This window comes from Coloeus monedula (genome assembly GCF_965178545.1).
Source record: "Coloeus monedula genome assembly, chromosome: 33".
Lineage (NCBI taxonomy): Eukaryota > Metazoa > Chordata > Aves > Passeriformes > Corvidae > Coloeus > Coloeus monedula.
The window spans coordinates 1,887,210-1,906,837 of record NC_138813.1 but is presented as its reverse complement, the minus strand read 5'-3'; the positions used below and the strand labels follow the sequence as shown (position 1 = coordinate 1,906,837).

The 19,628-nt window shown below is 50.9% G+C and overlaps 1 protein-coding gene across 3 annotated transcripts in view; it reads right to left on the bottom strand.

Annotated features, from left to right (window-relative positions):
• Positions 1-19,628, bottom strand: part of COQ8B (coenzyme Q8B) — a 30,140-nt gene that overhangs the window by 5,014 nt on the left and 5,498 nt on the right. Inside the window, exons 5-10 of one of the 3 annotated variants that reach the window (XM_082299696.1) lie at positions 19,230-19,315; positions 15,139-15,279; positions 11,777-11,858; positions 5,466-5,559; positions 4,154-4,295; positions 669-776 (exon numbers count right to left, since the gene is read on the bottom strand). In XM_082299696.1, the coding sequence (XP_082155822.1) occupies positions 669-776; positions 4,154-4,295; positions 5,466-5,559; positions 11,777-11,858; positions 15,139-15,279; positions 19,230-19,315 (653 nt within the window). The remainder of the gene's footprint in view (positions 1-668; positions 777-4,153; positions 4,296-5,465; positions 5,560-11,776; positions 11,859-15,138; positions 15,280-19,229; positions 19,316-19,628) is intronic. The other 2 variants (XM_082299697.1, XM_082299698.1) reach the window with 2 other exon arrangements.

Sequence of the window (19,628 nt, the reverse complement as noted above, 5' to 3'; positions counted from 1 at the left end):
AATCCCTCCAAAAATCCCCAAAATCCACAAAAATACCTCAAATCCTCCAAAAATCCTCCAAAAATCCCACAAAATCATCCAAAAAACCCCTCAAAATCCCCCCAGATCCCTCCAAAAATCCCCCAAAATCCCTCAAATAATCCACAAAAATCCCCCAAAATCTCCACAAAAATCCCACAAAATCATCCAAAAAACCCCTCAAAATCCCCCCAGATCCCTCCAAAAATCCCCCAAAATCCCTCAAATAATCCACAAAAATCCCCCAAAATCTCCACAAAAATCCCTCAAAATCACCCAAAAAATCCCTCAAAATCCACAAAAATCCCCCCCCAAATCCCCCAACATCCACAAAAATCCCTCAAATCCTCCCAAAATCCTCGAAAAATCCTATAAAATCTCCACAAAATCCCACAAAATTCACCCAAAATCTTCCAAAAATGCCCCAAATTCCCGTTTTGGGGCTCACCTGGTGCTTTTCGGGGTCGTACAGGAAGTTGGCCCAGTTGGGGTCGGTGCAGAGACCCCAAATCCCCCCGATTTCCCCCAAATTCCCATTTTGGGGCTCACCCGGTGCTTTTCGGGGTCGTACAGGAAGTTGGCCCAGTTGGGGTTGGTGCAGAGACCCCAAATCCCCCCGATTTCCCCCAAATTCCCATTTTGGGGCTCACCCGGTGCTTTTCGGGGTCGTAGAGGAAGTTGGCCCAGTTGGGGTCGCTCTGCATGAAGCGGAACTGGAAGAGCTCCAGGAGGCAGAGCCGGAGCAGCTGCGAGCAGAGCTGGGCACGGGGCAGGGACCCCAAATCCACACAAATCAGCCCAAATCGGCCCAAATCGGCCCCAAATCCACACAAATCAGCCGAAATCAGCCAAAATCAGCCCAAAATCAGCCCAAATCAGCTGAAATCAGCCAAAATCAGCCCAAATCAGCCCCAAATCCACACATAATCAGCCCAAAATCAGCCAAAATCAGCCCAAAATCAGCCCAAATCAGCTGAAATCAGCCAAAATCAGCCCAAATCAGCCCCAAATCCACACAAAATCAGCCGAAATCAGCCAAAATCAGCCCAAATCAGCTGAAATCAGCCCAAATCGGCCCAAATCAGCCCCAAATCCACACAAATCAGCCGAAATCAGCCAAAATCAGCCCAAATCAGCCGAAATCAGCCCCAAATCCACACATAATCAGCCCAAATCAGCCGAAATCAGCCAAAATCAGCCCAAAATCAGCCCCAAATCCACACAAAATCAGCCCAAATCAGCCGAAATCAGCCCAAAATCAGCCCAAATCAGCTGAAATCAGCCCAAATCAGCCCCAAATACACACAAAATCAGCCGAAATCAGCCGAAATCAGCCCCAAATCAGCCCAAATCAGCCCAAATCGGCCCAAATCGGCCAAAATCAGCCCAAATCGGCCCAAATCGGCCAAAATCCACACAAATCAGCCAAAATCAGCCAAAATCAGCCCCAAATCCACACAAAATCAGCCAAAATCAGCCAAAATCAGCCCCAAATCCACACAAAATCAGCCCCAAATCAGCCCCGAATCAGCCCAAATCAGCCAAAATCAGCCCAAATCAGCCCCAAATCAGCCCAAATCATCCCCCAAACAGCCCCAAATCAGCCGAAATCAGCCAAAATCAGCCCCAAATCAGCCCAAATCCACCCAAATCAGCCCAAAATCATCCCCAAATCAGCCGAAATCAGCCCAACTCCACCCCGAAATCAGCCCAAAATCAGCCCAAATCAGCCCAAAATCCACCCCGAAATCAGCCCAAATCAGCCCCAAATCCCCCCAAATCCATCAAAATCTCCAAAAAATCCCCAAAATGAAAAACAAAATCCCCCAAACCCCTTCAAAATCCCACAGAATCCCTCAAAATCCCCCCAAATTGGCTCAAATCTCCACAAAATCCCCAAAATCCCCCAAAATTCCCTCCAAATCCCTCAGAATCCAAACCCCCCCCCCCCCAAACACCCTCAAATCCCCAAAAATCCCCTGAAATCCCTCAAAAAGCCCCCAAATCCCCCCAAAATCCGGCAGAACCCTCCCCAAATCCCCCCCAACCCCCCCAAAACCCCCACGGCCCCCCCAAAAACAAGACCCCCCCCAAATTAGGACCCCCCCCGCAAATTAACCCCAAACCCCCCAAAAATGGGGACCCTCCCCCAAAACCGGGACCCCCCCCCAACCTGGGACTCCCCAAAATTGGGACCCACCCCCAAACTGCAGCCCCCCCCCCCCAAAAACCGGGATCCCCCCAAATCTGGGACCCCCCTCTAAACTGTGACCCCCCCCCCCAAAATCGGGACCCCCCAAAAAACTGGGACCCCCCAAAATAGGGACGATCCCCCCAAACCTGAGACCCCCCCCCCAAAAACCGGGACCCCCCAAAAACTGAGATCCCACCCCAAAATCGGGACCCCCCAAAATCTGCACCCCCCCCCCAAAAACCGGGACCCCCCAAAACTGGAACCCCCAGCCAAAATCGGGACCCCCCCCAAACCTGCAGCCCCCCAAAAACTGGGACCCCCCAAAATCAGGACCCCCCCAAAACTGAGACCCCCCCTCAAAATGGGGACCTCCCCCCAAATCTGGGACCCCCCCCAAAATCATGACCCCCCCTAAAATCAGGACCCCCCCCAAAACTGAGACCCCCCCAAAATCGGGATCCCCAAAACCGGAACCTCCCCAAATCTGCGACCCCCCCCAAAATCGGGACCCCCCAAAAACCAGGACCCCGCCCCCAAATCTGGGACTCCCCAAATCTGGGACCCCCCCCCAAAATCGGGATCCCCAAAACCGGAGCCCCCCCCCCCCCCAAATCTGGGACCCCCCCTGAACTGGGACCCCCCCCAAAATCTGCCTTTTTTGGGGTTCCCCGATTTTTTGGGGGGGGTTCTGGATTTTTTAGGGGTTCCCAGGGTTTTTTTGGGGGTTCCCCAATTTTTTGGGGGACTCCCCGATTTTTTTGGGAGTTCCCCGATTTTTTTGAGGGTTCCCCGATTTTTTGGGGGTTCCCCGATTTTTTTGGGAGTTCCCCGATTTTTTTGAGGGTTCCCCGATTTTTTTGGGAGTTCCCCGATTTTTTTGAGGGTTCCCCGACTTTTTTTGGGGGGGTTCTGGATTTTTTGGGGGGTTCCCAGGGGTTATTTGGAGGTTCCCGGATTTTTTTGGGGGGTCCCCGATTTTTTGGGGGGTTCCCCGATTTTTTTGGGGGTTCCCCAATTTTTGGGGGGGGGTTCCCCGACTTTTTTAGGGGTTCCCCAATTTTTTTGGGGGGGGTTCCGGTGTTTTTGGGGGTTTTTTGGATTTTTCAGGGGTTCCCAGGGGTTTTTTTTCGGGGGTTCCCTCATTTTTTTGGGATTCCCCAATTTTTTGGGGGTTTCCCGATTCTTTTTTGGGATTCCTCGATTTTCTGGGGGGGTTCCCTGCTTTTCTGGGGGTTCCCCGATTTTTTGGGGGGTTCCCCAATATTTTTGGGGGTTCCCCACTTTTTTTGGGCGGTTCCCCGATTTTTTTTTTGGGTTCCCCGATTTTTTTGGGGACTCCCCGATTTTTGGGGGGGTTCCCCGATTTTTTGGGGGGTTCCCCGATTTTTTTGGGGATTTCCCGTTTATTTGGGAGGGTTCTGGGTTTTTTAGGTGTTCCCAGGTTTTTTTGGGGGTTCCCCGATTTTTTGGGGGTTCCCCGAGTTTTTTTGAAGGTTCCCGGATTTTTGGGGGGTTCCCCGACGTTTTTTGCGGGTTTCCCGATTTTTTTGGGGTTCTCCGATTTTTTTGGGAGGGGTTCCCCGATTTTTTGGGGGTTCCCCGATTTTTTTGAAGGTTCCCGGATTTTTTGGGGGGTTCCCCGATTTTTTGGGGGGGTTCTGGATTTTTTAGGGTTTCCCAGGGTTTTTTGGGGGGGTTCCCCGAGTTTTTGGGGGTTCCCCGATTTTTTGGGGTTCCCCGATTCTTTTTTGGGATTCTCCGATTTTTTGGGGGTTCCCCGATTCTTTTTTGGGATTCTCCGATTTTTTGGGGGTTCCCCGATTCTTTTTTGGGATTCCTCGATTTTTGGGGGGGGTTCCCCTATTTTTTTGGAGCTTCCCCGATTTTTCTGGGATTCCCCGATTTTTTGGGGGGGTTTCCCCGATTTTTTGGGGTCCCCACCTGGTCCCGGCGCTCTTGGGGGAGGCCCCGGCAGCGCTCGAGGGGCTCCCCCCGGCCCCACTCGGTGCAGAGCACCCGGAGCGAGCTCAGCTCCGGCACCACCCTGGGCACGTGGAAAAAGGGCTCGTCCTTCAGGAGAAGCCTGGAAAGGACCCCAAAACCCTCAAAATCCGCCCCAAAAACCCCCAAAGCCCAAAAATCCCCTCCAAAATCCACCCAGAAACGGCCCCCCCCCAAAAAAACCCCACAAGAAAAACCAAAGCCCCACAAACGGCGGAAATCCTCCCCCAAAATCCCCTAAAACTCCCCCGAAATGGCCCCAAAATGCCACAAAATGCCACAAAATGCCCCAAAACTCCACAAAACTTCCCCGAAATGGCCCCAAAAACGCCCCGAAACTCCTCAAAACCCCAAAATTGCCCCCAAAACCACCCCAAAACTCCTCAAAACCCCAAAATGGCCCCAAAAAAGCCCCAAAGTTCCTCAAAAACCCCAAATTACCCCCAAACACCCCCAAACTCCTCAAAACCCCAAAATGGCCCCCAAAAAGCCTCAAAACGCCTAAAAATCCCAAGAAACCCCCAAATCATTCCCCAAAACCACTCAAACCACCCCAAAATCCCCCCAGCCCCGCCAAATCCCCTAAAAACCACCCAAAAATGGCCCCAAATCCCCAAATTCCTCCAAAAAACCCTCCAAACATCCCTTAAATCCCCCCCAATCCCCTAAAAATGCCCCAAAACCTTCCAAAATCCCCCCAAATTCCCCCTAAAAAACCCCAAATCCCCCAAAATTCCCCCAAATCCTCTAAAATTCCCCCCAAACCCCTAAAACCCCTCTAAAAACTCCCAAACCCACCAAAATCCCACCAAAATCCACCCAAAATCCACCCAAACCCCCCGAATCCCCCCAAAATCCTCCTCAAATCCCCCAAAATGCCCCCAAAATCCCTCGAATCCCCTCACACCCCCCAAATCCTCCCAACTTCCCCCAAGATCCCCCCCAAATCCCCTAAAATCCCTCTAAATCCTCCCAAAATCCCCCAAATCCCCCCCAAAACCCCAAAAATCCCCCAACCCCCCCCAAAAATCCCCCAACCCCCCCCAAATCCTCCCCAAATCCCCCCCAAAATCCTTCCAATCCCCTCAAAACCCCCCCAAATCTCCTCGAAAATCCCCCCAAATTTCCCCCAAAATCCCCCCAAATCCATCTCAAACCTCCCAAATCATCCCCCCAAAATCCCCAAATCCCCCCAAAACGCCCCAAAACGCCCCAAAATGCCCCAAAATGCCCCAAATCCCCGACCCCGCACCGGAACCTCCGCGCCGCCGCCGCCTCCCGGCCGTAGTCGCACTCGAGCTCCAGCTCCGCCCGCAGCGCCCGCAGCGACTGCGCCGCGAAGAGCCCTGGATTTGGGGTGAAAAACGGCGATTTTGGGGCTCGGGGGACAATGGAGATTTTGGGGGGTTTTTTGGGATTTTTTGGGATTTTTTTGGGATTTTTTTGGGATTTTTTTGGATTTTTGGGGGTTTTTTTGGGGATTTTAAAGGGATTTTTATGGGATATTTTTGGGAATTGATTCGCTAAAAGTCCTGGATTTGGGGTGAAAAACGGCGATTTTGGGGCTCGGGGGGAAATGGGGATTTTGGGGGGAATTTGGGGATTTTTTGGGATTTTTTTGGGGATTTTTTGGGTTTTTTTTGGGGGATTCTTAAGGGATTTTTAAGGGATGTTTTTGGGAATTGATTCGCTAAAAGTCCTGGATTTGGGGTGAAAAACGGCGATTTTGGGGTTTGGGGGGAAAATGGGGTTTTTTTGGGATTTTTTGGGGGATTTTTTGGGGATTTTTGGGGTTTTTTTTGGGGATTTTAAAGGGATTTTTATGGGATATTTTTGGGAATTGATTCACTAAAAGTCCTGGATTTGGGGTGAAAAACGGCGATTTTGGGGCTCGGGGGAAAATGGGGATTTTGGGGGGTTTTTTTGGGGATTTTTTGGGATTTTTTGGGGATTTTTTTTTGATTTTTGGGGATTTTAAAGGGATTTTTATGGGATATTTTTGGGAATTGATTCGCTAAAAGTCCTGGATTTGGGGTGAAAAACTGGGATTTTGGGGCTCGGGGGGAAATGGGGATTTTTGGGGGTTTTTTGGGATTTTTTGGGATTTTTTTGGGATTTTTGGGGGTTTTTTTGGGGATTTTAAAGGGATTTTTATGGGATATTTTTGGGAATTGATTCGCTAAAAGTCCTGGATTTGGGGTGAAAAACCGGGATTTTGGGGCTTTGAGGGGAAAATGGGGATTTTGGGGGAGTTTTTGGGATTTTTTGGGATTTTTTTGGGGATTTTTGGGGATTTTTTGGGGTTTTTTTGGGGGATTCTTAAGGGATTTTTAAGGGATGTTTTTGGGAATTGATTCGCTAAAAGTCCTGGATTTGGGGTGAAAAACGGCGATTTTGGGGTTTGGGGGGAAAATGGGGATTTTGGGGGAATTTTGGGGATTTTTTGGGGATTTTTTTGGGATTTTTTTGGATTTTTTGGGGGTTTTTCGGGGATTTTAAAGGGATTTTTATGGGATATTTTTGGGAATTGATTCACTAAAAGTCCTGGATTTGGGGTGAAAAACGGCGATTTTGGGGCTCGGGGGGAAATGGGGATTTTGGGGGTTTTTTTGGGATTTTTGGGGATTTTTTTGGGATTTTTTTGGGATTTTTTTGGATTTTTGGGGGTTTTTTTGGGGATTTTAAAGGGATTTTTATGGGATATTTTTGGGAATTGATTCGCTAAAAGTCCTGGATTTGGGGTGAAAAACGGCGATTTTGGGGCTTTGAGGGGAAAATGGGGATTTTGGGGGAGTTTTTGGGATTTTTTGGGATTTTTTTGGGGATTTGTTTGGGTTTTTTTGGGGGATTCTTAAGGGATTTTTAAGGGATGTTTTTGGGAATTGATTCACTAAACGTCCTGGATTTGGGGTGAAAAACGGGGATTTTGGGGCTTTGAGGGGAAAATGGGGATTTTGGGGGAGTTTTGGGGATTTTTTGGGGGATTTTTTTTTGATTTTTGGGGGTTTTTTTGGGGATTTTAAAGGGATTTTTATGGGATATTTTTGGGAATTGATTCGCTAAAAGTCCTGGATTTGGGGTGAAAAACGGCGATTTTGGGGCTCGGGGGAAAATGGGGATTTTGGGGGGATTTTGGGGATTTTTTGGGATTTTTTTGGGATTTTTTTTGGATTTTTGGGGTTTTTTTTGGGGATTTTAAAGGGATTTTTATGGGATATTTTTGGGAATTGATTCGCTAAAAGTCCTGGATTTGGGGTGAAAAACGGCGATTTTGGGGCTCGGGGGGAAATGGGGATTTTGGGGGTTTTTTTGGGATTTTTGGGGATTTTTTGGGATTTTTTTGGGATTTTTGGGGGTTTTTTTGGGGATTTTTGGGGATTTTTTGGGGTTTTTTTGGGGGATTCTTAAGGGATTTTTAAGGGATGTTTTTGGGAATTGATTCGCTAAAAGTCCTGGATTTGGGGTGAAAAACCGGGATTTTGGGGTTTGGGGGGAAAATGGGGATTTTGGGGGGTTTTTTGGGATTTTTTGGGATTTTTTTGGGATTTTTGGGGGTTTTTTTGGGGGTTTTAAAGGGATTTTTAAGGGATATTTTTGGGAATTGATTCGCTAAAAGTCCTGGATTTGGGGTGAAAAACAGCGATTTTGGGGCTTTGAGGGGAAAATGGGGATTTTGGGGGAGTTTTTGGGATTTTTTGGGATTTTTTTGGGGATTTTTGGGGATTTTTTGGGGTTTTTTTGGGGGATTCTTAAGGGATTTTTAAGGGATGTTTTTGGGAATTGATTTGCTAAAAGTCCTGGATTTGGGGTGAAAAACGGCGATTTTGGGGCTCAGGGGGAAATGGGGATTTTGGGGGTTTTTTTGGGATTTTTGGGGATTTTTTGGGATTTTTTTGGGATTTTTGGGGTTTTTTTGGGGGATTTTAAAGGGATTTTTATGGGATATTTTTGGGAATTGATTCACTAAAAGTCCTGGATTTGGGGTGAAAAACAGCGATTTTGGGGCTTTGAGGGGAAAATGGGGATTTTGGGGGAGTTTTGGGGATTTTTTGGGATTTTTTTGGGGATTTTTGGGGATTTTTTGGGGTTTTTTTGGGGGATTCTTAAGGGATGTTTTTGGGAATTGATCCACTAAAAGTCCTAGATTTGGGGTGAAAAACGGCGATTTTGGGGCTCGGGGGAAAATGGGGATTTTTGGGGAATTTTGGGGATTTTTTGGGGATTTTTTGGGATTTTTTTGGATTTTTTGGGGGTTTTTAGGGGATTCTTAAGGGATTTTTAAGAGATATTTTTGGGAATTGATTCGCTAAAAGTCCTGGATTTGGGGTGAAAAACGGCGATTTTGGGGCTCGGGGGGGAAATGGGGATTTTGGGGGAGTTTTTGGGATTTTTTGGGATTTTTTGGGGATTTTTTTTGGATTTTTGAGGGGTTTTTTGGGGATTTTAAAGGGATTTTTATGGGATATTTTTGGGAATTGATTCGCTAAAAGTCCTGGATTTGGGGTGAAAAACCGGGATTTTGGGGCTTGGGGGAAAATGGGGATTTTGGGGGAGTTTTTGGGATTTTTTGGGATTTTTTTGGGGATTTTTGGGGATTTTTTGGGGTTTTTTTGGGGGATTCTTAAGGAATTTTTAAGGGATATTTTTGGGAATTGATTCACTAAAAGTCCTGGATTTGGGGTGAAAAACGGCGATTTTGGGGCTCGGGGGAAAATGGGGATTTTGGGGGTTTTTTGGGGATTTTTGGGGATTTTTTTGGGATTTTTTTGGGATTTTTGGGGTTTTTTTGGGGATTTTAAAGGGATTTTTATGGGATATTTTTGGGAATTGATTCGCTAAAAGTCCTGGATTTGGGGTGAAAAACGGCGATTTTGGGGCTCGGGGGGAAATGGGGATTTTGGGGGGTTTTTTGGGATTTTTTGGGATTTTTTTGGGGATTTTAAAGGGATTTTTATGGGATATTTTTGGGAATTGATTCGCTAAAAGTCCTGGATTTGGGGTGAAAAACGGGATTTTGGGGCTTGGGGGGAAAGAAATGGGATTTTGAGGGATTTTGGCCGTTTTTGGGTGGATTTTGAGCTTTCTCAAGGGGATTTTGTGATTTTCTGTGGGATTGGGGTTTTTAGAGCAGATTTTGGGGTTTTCTGTGGGGATTTTGGGGTATTTTATGGGATTTTGGGGTTTTCTGTGGGGATTTTGGGGTATTTTGAGGGGATTTTGGGGGTTTTCTGTGGGGATTTTAGGGTATTTTGAGGAGATTTTGGGGTTTTTCTGTGGGATTTTGGGGAATTTTAAGGGAATTTCTGGGATTTTGGGGTTTTCTGTGGGATTTTGTGGTTTTCCTGTGGGATTTTGGGGTGTTTTGAGGGGATCTGGGGGTTTTCTGTGGAATTTTGGGGTATTTATGGCATTCTGGGGTTTCCCGTGGGATTTGGGGGGATTTTCTGGGATTTTGTGGTTTCCTGTGGGATTCTGGGGTGTTTCCTGGGATTTTGGGGTTTTCCTGTGGGATTTTGGGGGGATTTTCTGGGATTTTGGGGTTTCCTGTGGGATTTTGGGGGGATTTTCTGGGATTTTGGGGTTTTCCCGTGGGATTTTGGGGGATTTTCTGGGATTTTGGGGTTTCCCGTGGGATTTGGGGGGGATTTTCTGGGATTTGGGGGTTTCCTGGGGGATTTTTGGGGGATTTTCTGGGATTTTGGGGTTTCCTGGGGGATTTTGGGGTGTTTCCTGGGATTTTGGGGTTTTCCTGTGGGATTTGGGGGTATTTTCTGGGATTTTGGGGTTTTCCTGTGGGATTTTGGGGGATTTTCTGGGATTTTGGGGTTTCCCGTGGGATTTTGGGGGATTTTCTGGGATTTGGGGGTTTCCTGGGGGAGTTGGGGGTATTTTCTGGGATTTTGGGGTTTTCCTGTGGGATTTGGGGGGATTTTCTGGGATTTTGGGGTTTCCTGTGGGATTTGGGGGGATTTTCTGGGATTCTGGGGATTTCCTGTGGGATTTGGGGGGATTTTCTGGGATTTTGGGGTTTTCCTGTGGGATTTGGGGGGGATTTTCTGGGATTTTGGGGTTTCCCGTGGGATTTTGGGGGATTTTCTGGGATTCTGGGGATTTCCTGTGGGATTTGGGGGGATTTTCTGGGATTTTGGGGTTTTCCTGTGGGATTTTGGGGGGATTTTCTGGGATTTTGGGGTTTCCTGTGGGATTTGGGGGGATTTTCTGGGATTTTGCGGTTTTCCTGTGGGATTTTGGGGGTATTTTCTGGGATTTTGGGGTTTTCCTGTGGGATTTTGGGGGATTTTCTGGGATTTTGGGGTTTCCCGTGGGATTTGGGGGGGATTTTCTGGGATTTGGGGGTTTCCTGGGGGATTTTTGGGGGATTTTCTGGGATTTTGGGGTTTCCTGGGGGATTTTGGGGTATTTTCTGGGATTTTGTGGTTTCCTGTGGGATTCTGGGGTGTTTCCTGGGATTTTGGGGTTTTCCTGTGGGATTTTGGGGGATTTTCTGGGATTTTGGGGTTTCCTGTGGGATTTGGGGGGATTTTCTGGGATTTTGTGGTTTCCTGTGGGATTTTGGGGGGATTTTCTGGGATTTCGGGGTTTCCTGTGGGATTTGGGGGGATTTTCTGGGATTTTGGGGATTTCCTGTGGGATTTGGGGGGATTTTCTGGGATTTGGGGGTTTCCTGGGGGAGTTGGGGGTATTTTCTGGGATTTTGGGGTTTTCCTGTGGGATTTGGGGGGATTTTCTGGGATTTTGGGGTTTTCCTGTGGGATTTTGGGGGGATTTTCTGGGATTTTGGGGTTTCCTGTGGGATTTGGGGGGATTTTCTGGGATTTTGGGGTTTTCCTGTGGGATTTTGGGGGTATTTTCTGGGATTTTGGGGTTTTCCTGTGGGATTTTGGGGGATTTTCTGGGATTTTGGGGTTTCCCGTGGGATTTGGGGGGGATTTTCTGGGATTTGGGGGTTTCCTGGGGGATTTTTGGGGGATTTTCTGGGATTTTGGGGTTTCCTGGGGGATTTTGGGGTATTTTCTGGGATTTTGTGGTTTCCTGTGGGATTCTGGGGTGTTTCCTGGGATTTTGGGGTTTTCCTGTGGGATTTGGGGGTATTTTCTGGGATTTTGGGGTTTTCCTGTGGGATTTTGGGGGTATTTTCTGGGATTTTGGGGTTTTCCTGTGGGATTTTGGGGGATTTTCTGGGATTTTGGGGTTTCCCGTGGGATTTGGGGGGGATTTTCTGGGATTTGGGGGTTTCCTGGGGGATTTTTGGGGGATTTTCTGGGATTTTGGGGTTTCCTGGGGGATTTTGGGGTGTTTCCTGGGATTTTGGGGTTTTCCTGTGGGATTTGGGGGTATTTTCTGGGATTTTGGGGTTTTCCTGTGGGATTTTGGGGGATTTTCTGGGATTTTGGGGTTTTCCTGTGGGATTTTGGGGGATTTTCTGGGATTTTGGGGTTTTCCTGTGGGATTTTGGGGGATTTTCTGGGATTTTGGGGTTTTCCTGTGGGATTTGGGGGTATTTTCTGGGATTTTGGGGTTTCCTGGGGGATTTGGGGTCACCTTTGGGCAGCCCGGGGCTGAGGCTCAGCAGGGTCAGGAGGTTCTCGATGTCGCTGCCGATGCTGCGGGCGATGCCGGGGTACTGCGGGCACCCCAAAACCGGCCCTGAACCCCCAATTCCGGCCCCAAAACCGGCCCTGAACCCCCAATTCCGGCCCCAAAACCCGCCCTGAACCCCCAATTCCGGCCCCAAAACCCGCCCTGAACCCCCAATTCCAGCCCCAAAACCCGCCCTGAGCCCCCAATTCCAGCCCCAAAACCCGCCCTGAGCCCCCAATTCCGGCCCTGAACCCCCAATTCCGGCCCCAAAACCCGCCCTGAACCCCAAATTCCTGCCCTGAACCCCCAATTCCAGCCCCAATTCCGGCCCTGAACCTCAAATTCCAGCCCCAAAACCCGCCCTGAACCCCCAATTCCAGCCCTGAGCCCCCAATTCCAGCCCCAATTCCGGCCCTGAACCCCCAATTCCAGCCCCAAAACCGGCCCTGAACCCCCAATTCCGGCCCCAAAACCGGCCCTGAACCCCCAATTCCGGCCCCAAAACCCGCCCTGAACCCCCAATTCTGGCCCCAAAACCCACCCTGAGCCCCCAATTCCGGCCCTGAACCCCCAATTCTGGCCCCAAAACCCACCCTGAGCCCCCAATTCCGGCCCTGAACCCCAAATTCCGGCCCCAATTCCGGCCCTGAACCTCAAATTCCAGCCCCAAAACCCGCCCTGAACCCCAAATTCCTGCCCTGAACCCCCAATTCCAGCCCTGAGCCCCCAATTCCAGCCCCAATTCCGGCCCTGAACCCCCAATTCCAGCCCCAAAACCCGCCCTGAACCCCAAATTCCTGCCCTGAGCCCCCAATTCCAGCCCTGAACCCCAAATTCCTGCCCTGAGCCCCCAATTCCAGCCCTGAACCCCCAATTCCAGCCCCAAAACCCACCCTGAGCCCCAATTCCAGCCCTGAGCCCCCAATTCCAGCCCCAAAACCTGCCCTGAACCCCAAATTCCAGCCCTGAACCCCAAATTCCAGCCCTGAACCCCCAATTCTGGCCCCAATTCCAGCCCTGAACCCCAAATTCCCAAATCCTGCCCCAAATTCCCCAAATTCCTCCCTGAATTCCCCAAATCCCGCCCTGAATTTCCAAATTCCTCCCCGAATCCCCAAATCCTGCCCCGAATTCCCCCAAATCCCAGCTGGAATTCCCCAAATCCCGCCCCAAATTCCCCAACCCCGCCCACAATTCCCGGTTTCCAGCCCCAGTTCCAGCCCTGAATCCCAAAATTCCCACCCTTGTATCCCAAATTCCCCAAATTCCCCCCAAATCCCGCCCCAAATTCCCCAAATTCCTCCCTGAATTCCCCAAATCCCGCCCCAAATTCCCCAAATTCCCAAATCCCGCCCCGAATTCCCAAATCCAGCCCCGGTTCCAGCTCCAAACCCCCAATTCCAGCCCCGAATCCCCAAATTCCCCAAATTCCCACCCAGAACCCCAAATCCCCCAAATTCCACCCCAAATTCCCACCTCCCATATCCCAAATTCCATCCCAAATTCCCCAAATTCCCACCCCTCGTATCCCAAATTCCTCAAATTCCTTCCAAATTCCCCCCAAATTCCCACCCCCCAAATTCCCAGCCCTGAATCCCAAATCCCACCCCCAAATTCCCAAATCCCACCCTGAATTCCCCAAATCCCACCCCGAATTCCCAAATTCCACCACAAATTCCCAAATTCCTGAATTTCCCACCCTTGTATCCCAAATTCCACCCCAAATTCCCCCCAAATTCCAACCCTGAACCCCAAATCCCCCAAATTGCCCATTGTATCCCGAATTCCCAAATCCCGCCCCAAATTCCCCAAATTCCTCCCCGAATTCCCCAAATCCCGCCCAGAATTCCCGCTTTCCAGCCCCAATTCCAGCCCCAAATCCCCAGTTCCAGCCCTGAATCCCAAAATTCCCACCCGAGTATCCCAAATTCCCCAAATTCCCCCCAAATTCTCCCCCTTGTATCCCAAATTCCACCCCAAATTCCCAAACTCCCAAAATTCCCACCCTTGTGTCCCAAATTCCCCAAATTCCCCCCAAATCCCGCCCCGAATCCCCAAATCCCGCCCTGAATTTCCAAATTCCTCCCCAAATTCTGTCCCGAATTCCCCAAATCCCGCCCCAAATTCCCCAAATCGCGCCCAGAATTCCCGGTTTCCAGCCCCAATTCCAGCCCCAAATCCCCAGTTCCAGCCCTGAATCCCAAAATTCCCACCCGAGTATCCCAAATTCCACCCCAAATTCCCCCTCGTATCCCAAATTCCACCCCAAATTCCCAAACTCCCAAAATTCCCACCCTTGTGTCCCAAATTCCCCAAATTCCCCCCAAATCCCGCCCCAAATTCCCCCAAATCCCGCCCCGAATTCCCCAAATTCCTCCCCAAATTCACCAAATTCCCAAATCCCGCCCCGAATTCCCCAATCCCGCCCACAATTCCCGCTTTCCAGCCCCAATTCCAGCCCCGAATCCCCAAATTCCCACCCGAGTATCCCAAATTCCCCAAATTCCCCCCAAATTCCTCCCCGAATTCCCAAATCCCGCCCGGAATTCCCCAAATCCCGGCTGGAATTCCGTGAATTCCTCCCCTAAATCCCCAAATCCCTCCCCAAATTCCCCCCAAATCCTGCCCCGAATTCCCCAAATCCGGCCCTAAATCCCCAAATTCCTCCCCGAATTCCCCAAATCCGGCCCTAAATCCCCAAATCCTGCCCTGAATTCCCCAAATTCCTCCCCGAATTCCCCAAATCCCTCCCCAAATTCCCCCCAAATCCCGCCCCGAATCCCCAAATCCTGCCCTGAATTCCCAAATTCCTCCCCGAATTCCCCAAATTCCTCCCCGAATTCCCCAAATCCGGCCCTAAATCCCCAAATCCTGCCCTGAATTCCCCAAATTCCTCCCCGAATTCCCCAAATTCCTCCCCGAATTCCCCAAATATGGCCCTAAATCCCTAAATCCTGCCCTGAATTCCCCAAATTCCTCCCCGAATTCCCCAAATCCGGCCCTAAATCCCCAAATCCGGCCCTAAATCCCCAAATCCTGCCCCGAATTCCCCAAATCCCTCCCCAAATTCCCCCCAAATCCCACCCCGAATCCCCAAATCCTGCCCTGAATTCCCAAATTCCTCCCCGAATTCCCCAAATCCGGCCCTAAATCCCTAAATCATGCCCTGAATTCCCCAAATTCCTCCCCGAATTCCCCAAATCCGGCCCTAAATCCCCAAATCCGGCCCTAAATCCCCAAATCCCGCCCCAAATTCCCCGGATCCCGCCCCGAATCCCCGGATCCCGGTCGGAATTCCGGCATTCCCCATTCCGGGGCCGCACCTGGACCTTGAGGGCGACGTCGGCGCCGCGGCGGAGCCGCCCCCGGTGCACCTGCCCGATGGAGGCGGCGGCCACCGGCTCCTCCTGGAATTCCCGGAGCCGCCGGCGCCAGCCCCGGCCCAGCTCCGCGTCCAGAACTTCCTGCGGGGCCCCAAAACCTCACGCGGCCGGAAAAATCCCCCCAAATCCCGGAAAATCCCCCAAAATCTGACCCCAATCCCAGAAAATCTGACCCCAATCCCCCAAAACCGCAGCCGGCCGGAAAAATCCCCCCAAATCCCGGAAAATCCCCCAAAATCTGACCCCAATCCCAGAAAATCTGACCCCAATCCCCCAAAACCTCACCCGGCCAGAAAAATCCCCAAAATCCCGGAAAATCCCCGAAAATCTGACCCCAATCCCCCAAAATCTCACCCAGCCGGAAAAATGCCCAAAAATCCCCCAAAATCCCCCAAAATCTGACCCCAATCCCAGAAAATCTGACCCCAATCCCAGAAAATCCGACCCCAATCCCCCAAAATCTCACCCAGCCGGAAAAATCCCCCAAATCCCCCAAAATCCCCGAAAATCTGACCCCAATCCCCAAAAATCTGACCCCAATCCCCCAAAATCTCACCCAGCCGGAAAAATGCCCCAAAATCCCCCAAAATCTGACCCCAATCCCCCAAAACCTCACCCGGCCAGAAAAATCCCCCAAAATCCCCCCAAATCCCCCAAAATCTGACCCCAATCCCCCAAAATCTCACCCAGCCGGAAAAATGCCCCAAAATCCCCCAAAATCCCCAAAAATCTGACCTCAATCCCCCAAAATCTCACCCAGCTGGAAAAATGCCCAAAAATCCCCCAAAATCCCCCAAAATCTGACCCCAATCCCCCAAAATCTCACCCAGCCGGAAAAATGCCCAAAAATCCCCCAAAATCCCCCAAAATCTGAACCCAATCCCCCAAAATCTCACCCAGCTGGAAAAATGCCCAAAAATCCCAGAAAATCCCCGAAAATCTGACCCCAATCCCCCAAAATCTCACCCAGCTGGAAAAATGCCCAAAAATCCCCCAAAATCTGAACCCAATCCCAGAAAATCTGACCCCGATCCCAGAAAATCTCACCCAGCTGGAAAAATCCCCCAAATCCCCCAAAATCCCGGAAAATCCCCCAAAATCTGACCCCAATCCCCCAAAATCTCACCCAGCTGGAAAAATCCCCCAAATCCCCCAAAATCCCGGAAAATCCCCCAAAATCTGACCCCAATCCCCCAAAATCTCACCCAGCCGGAAAAATGCCCAAAAATCCCTGAAAATCCCCCAAAATCTGACCCCAATCCCAGAAAATCTGACCCCAATCCCCCAAAATCTCACCCAGCTGGAAAAATCCCCAAAATCCCCCAAAATCCCTGAAAATCCCCGAAAATCTGACCCCAATCCCCAAAAATCTGACCCCAATCCCCCAAAACCTCACCCAGCCGGAAAAATCCCCGAAAATCCCCCAAAATCCCGGAAAATCCCCGAAAATCTGACCCAAATCCCCGAAAATCTGACCCCAAACCCCCAAAATCTCACCCGGCCGGAAAAATCCCCCAAATCCCCCAAAATCCCGGAAAATCCCCGAAAATCTGACCCAAATCCCCGAAAATCTGACCCCAATCCCCCAAAATCTCACCCAGCCGGAAAAATGCCCAAAAATCCCCCAAAATCCCCAAAATCTGACCCCAATCCCCCAAAACCTCACCCAGCCGGAAAAATGCCCAAAAATCCCCCAAAATCCCCCAAAATCTGACCCCAATCCCCCAAAATCTCACCCAGCTGGAAAAATGCCCAAAAATCCCCCAAAATTCCCCCAAAATCTGAACCCAATCCCAGAAAATCTGACCCCGATCTCAGAAAATCTCACCCAGCCGGAAAAATCCCCGAAAATCCCCCAAAATCCCAGAAAATCCCCGAAAATCTGACCCCAATCCCCGAAAATCTGACCCCAATCCCAGAAAATCTGACCCCGATCCCAGAAAATCTCACCCAGCTGGAAAAATCCCCGAAAATCCCCGAAAATCTGACCCCAATCCCAGAAAATCTGACCCCAATCCCCCAAAATCTCACCCAGCCGGAAAAATGCCCAAAAATCCCTGAAAATCCCCCAAAATCTGACCCCAATCCCAGAAAATCTGACCCCGATCCCAGAAAATCTCACCCAGCCGGAAAAATCCCCGAAAATCCCCCAAAATCCCAGAAAATCCCCGAAAATCTGACCCCAATCCCCGAAAATCTGACCCCAATCCCAGAAAATCTGACCCCAATCCCCCAAAATCTCACCCAGCCGGAAAAATGCCCAAAAATCCCTGAAAATCCCCCAAAATCTGACCCCAATCCCAGAAAATCTGACCCCAATCCCCCAAAATCTCACCCAGCTGGAAAAATGCCCAAAAATCCCCCAAAATCCCCGAAAATCTGACCCCGATCCCAGAAAATCTCACCCAGCTGGAAAAATCTCCGAAAATTCCCGAAAATCCCCGAAAATCTGACCCCAAATCCCAGAAAATCTGACCCCGATCCCAGAAAATCTCACCCAGCTGGAAAAATCCCCGAAAATTCCCGAAAATCCCCGAAAATCTGACCCCAAATCCCAGAAAATCTGACCCAAATCGCCAAAAATCCCACAAAATCCCAGAAAATCTGACCCAAACCCCCTCAAATTCCCACAAATCCCACAAAATGCCCCCAAATCCCCCCAATCCCATAAAATCCCACAAAATGCCCCTACATCCCAAAAAATCCCACAAAATCTGACCCAAATCCCAGAAAATTCCCAGCAAATTCCACCCGAATCCCAGAAAATTCCCCAAAATCCAACAAAAATCCACCCTAACCCTGAAAAATCCTCCCCAAATTCCCCCAATTGGCCCCGATCTGCCCCAAATGGCCCCAAATCCGCCCCAAATGGCCCCAAATCCACCCGAAACGGCCCCAAATCCCCCCCAAACGGCCCCAAATCCGCCCCAAATGGCCCCAAATCCACCCAAAACGGCCCCAAATCCACCCAAAACGGCCCCAAATCCGCCCCAAATGGCCCCAAATCCGCCCCAAATGGCCCCAAATCCGCCCCAAATCCACCCGAAACGGCCCCAAATCCGCCCCAAATCCGCCCCAAACGGCCCCAAATCCGCCCCAAATCCACCCGAAACGGCCCCAAATCCGCCCCAAATCCGCCCCAAACGGCCCCAAATCCGCCCCAAATCCACCCGAAACGGCCCCAAATCCACCCGAAACGGCCCCAAATCCGCCCCAAACGGCCCCAAATCCGCCCCAAATCCACCCGAAACGGCCCCAAATCCGCCCCAAATGGCCCCAAATCCGCCCCAAATCCACCCGAAACGGCCCCAAATCCCCCCCAAATCCGCCCCAAACGGCCCCAAATCCGCCCCAAACGGCCCCAAATCCCCCCCAAATCCGCCCCAAACGGCCCCAAATCCGCCCCAAATCCACCCAAAACGGCCCCAAATCCACCCAAAACGGCCCCAAATCCGCCCCAAATGGCCCCAAATCCGCTCCAAACGGCCCCAAATCCGCCCCAAACGGCCCCAAATCTGCCCCAAATGGCCCCAAACGGCCCCAACTGGCCCCAAATAACCCCAAATGGCCCCGATCCACCCCAAACGGCCCCAAATGGCCCCAAATCCCCCTCAGATGGCCCCAAACAGCCCCAATCGGCCCCAAACGGCCCCAAATCCACCCCAATCCGCCCCAAAAGGCCCCAAATGGCCCCAAATCTGCTCCAAACAGACCCAATCAGGCCCAATCGGCCCCAAACAGCCCCAATCCACCCCAAATGGCCCCAATCAATCCCAAATGGGCCCAAAGGGCCCTGATCGGCCCCAGTTGGCCCCAATCCGCCCCAGTTGGCCTCAATCCCCCCCAGTTGGCCCCAGTTGGCCCCGATCAGCCCCAGTTGGCCCCGCTGGCCCCAATCCCCCCCAGCTGGCCCCAGCTGGCCCCAATCCCCCCCAGCTGGCCCCAATCCCCCCCAATCCACCCCAGCTGGCCCCACTGGCCCCAATCCGCCCCAGCTGGCCCAGCTGGCCGCGCTGGCCGCGGGCACTCACGGCGCTCTGCCAGGCCGGCATCGGCTCAGCGCCGCTGCGGAGCCGCGCCAGGAGCTGCTGCAGCTGCGGCGGCACCAGCGCCGGGTCTGGGGATTTGGGGCATTTTAGGGGATTCGGGGCATTTTGGGGGATTTGGGGCATTTTAGGGGATTTGGGGCATTTTAGGGGATTTGGGGCATTTTAGGGGATTTGAGGGGATTTTGGGGGATTCGGGGCATTTTGGGGGATTCGGGGCATTTTGGGGGATTTGGGGGGATTTTAGGGGATTTTTGGAGGGATTTTGGGGGTGATTTGGGGGATTTTGGGGAAATTTTGGGGGATTTTATGGGATCTTGGGGGGGATTTGGGGGAGATTTTATGGGATTTCAGGGGATTTTATGGGATTTTGGGAGAATTTGG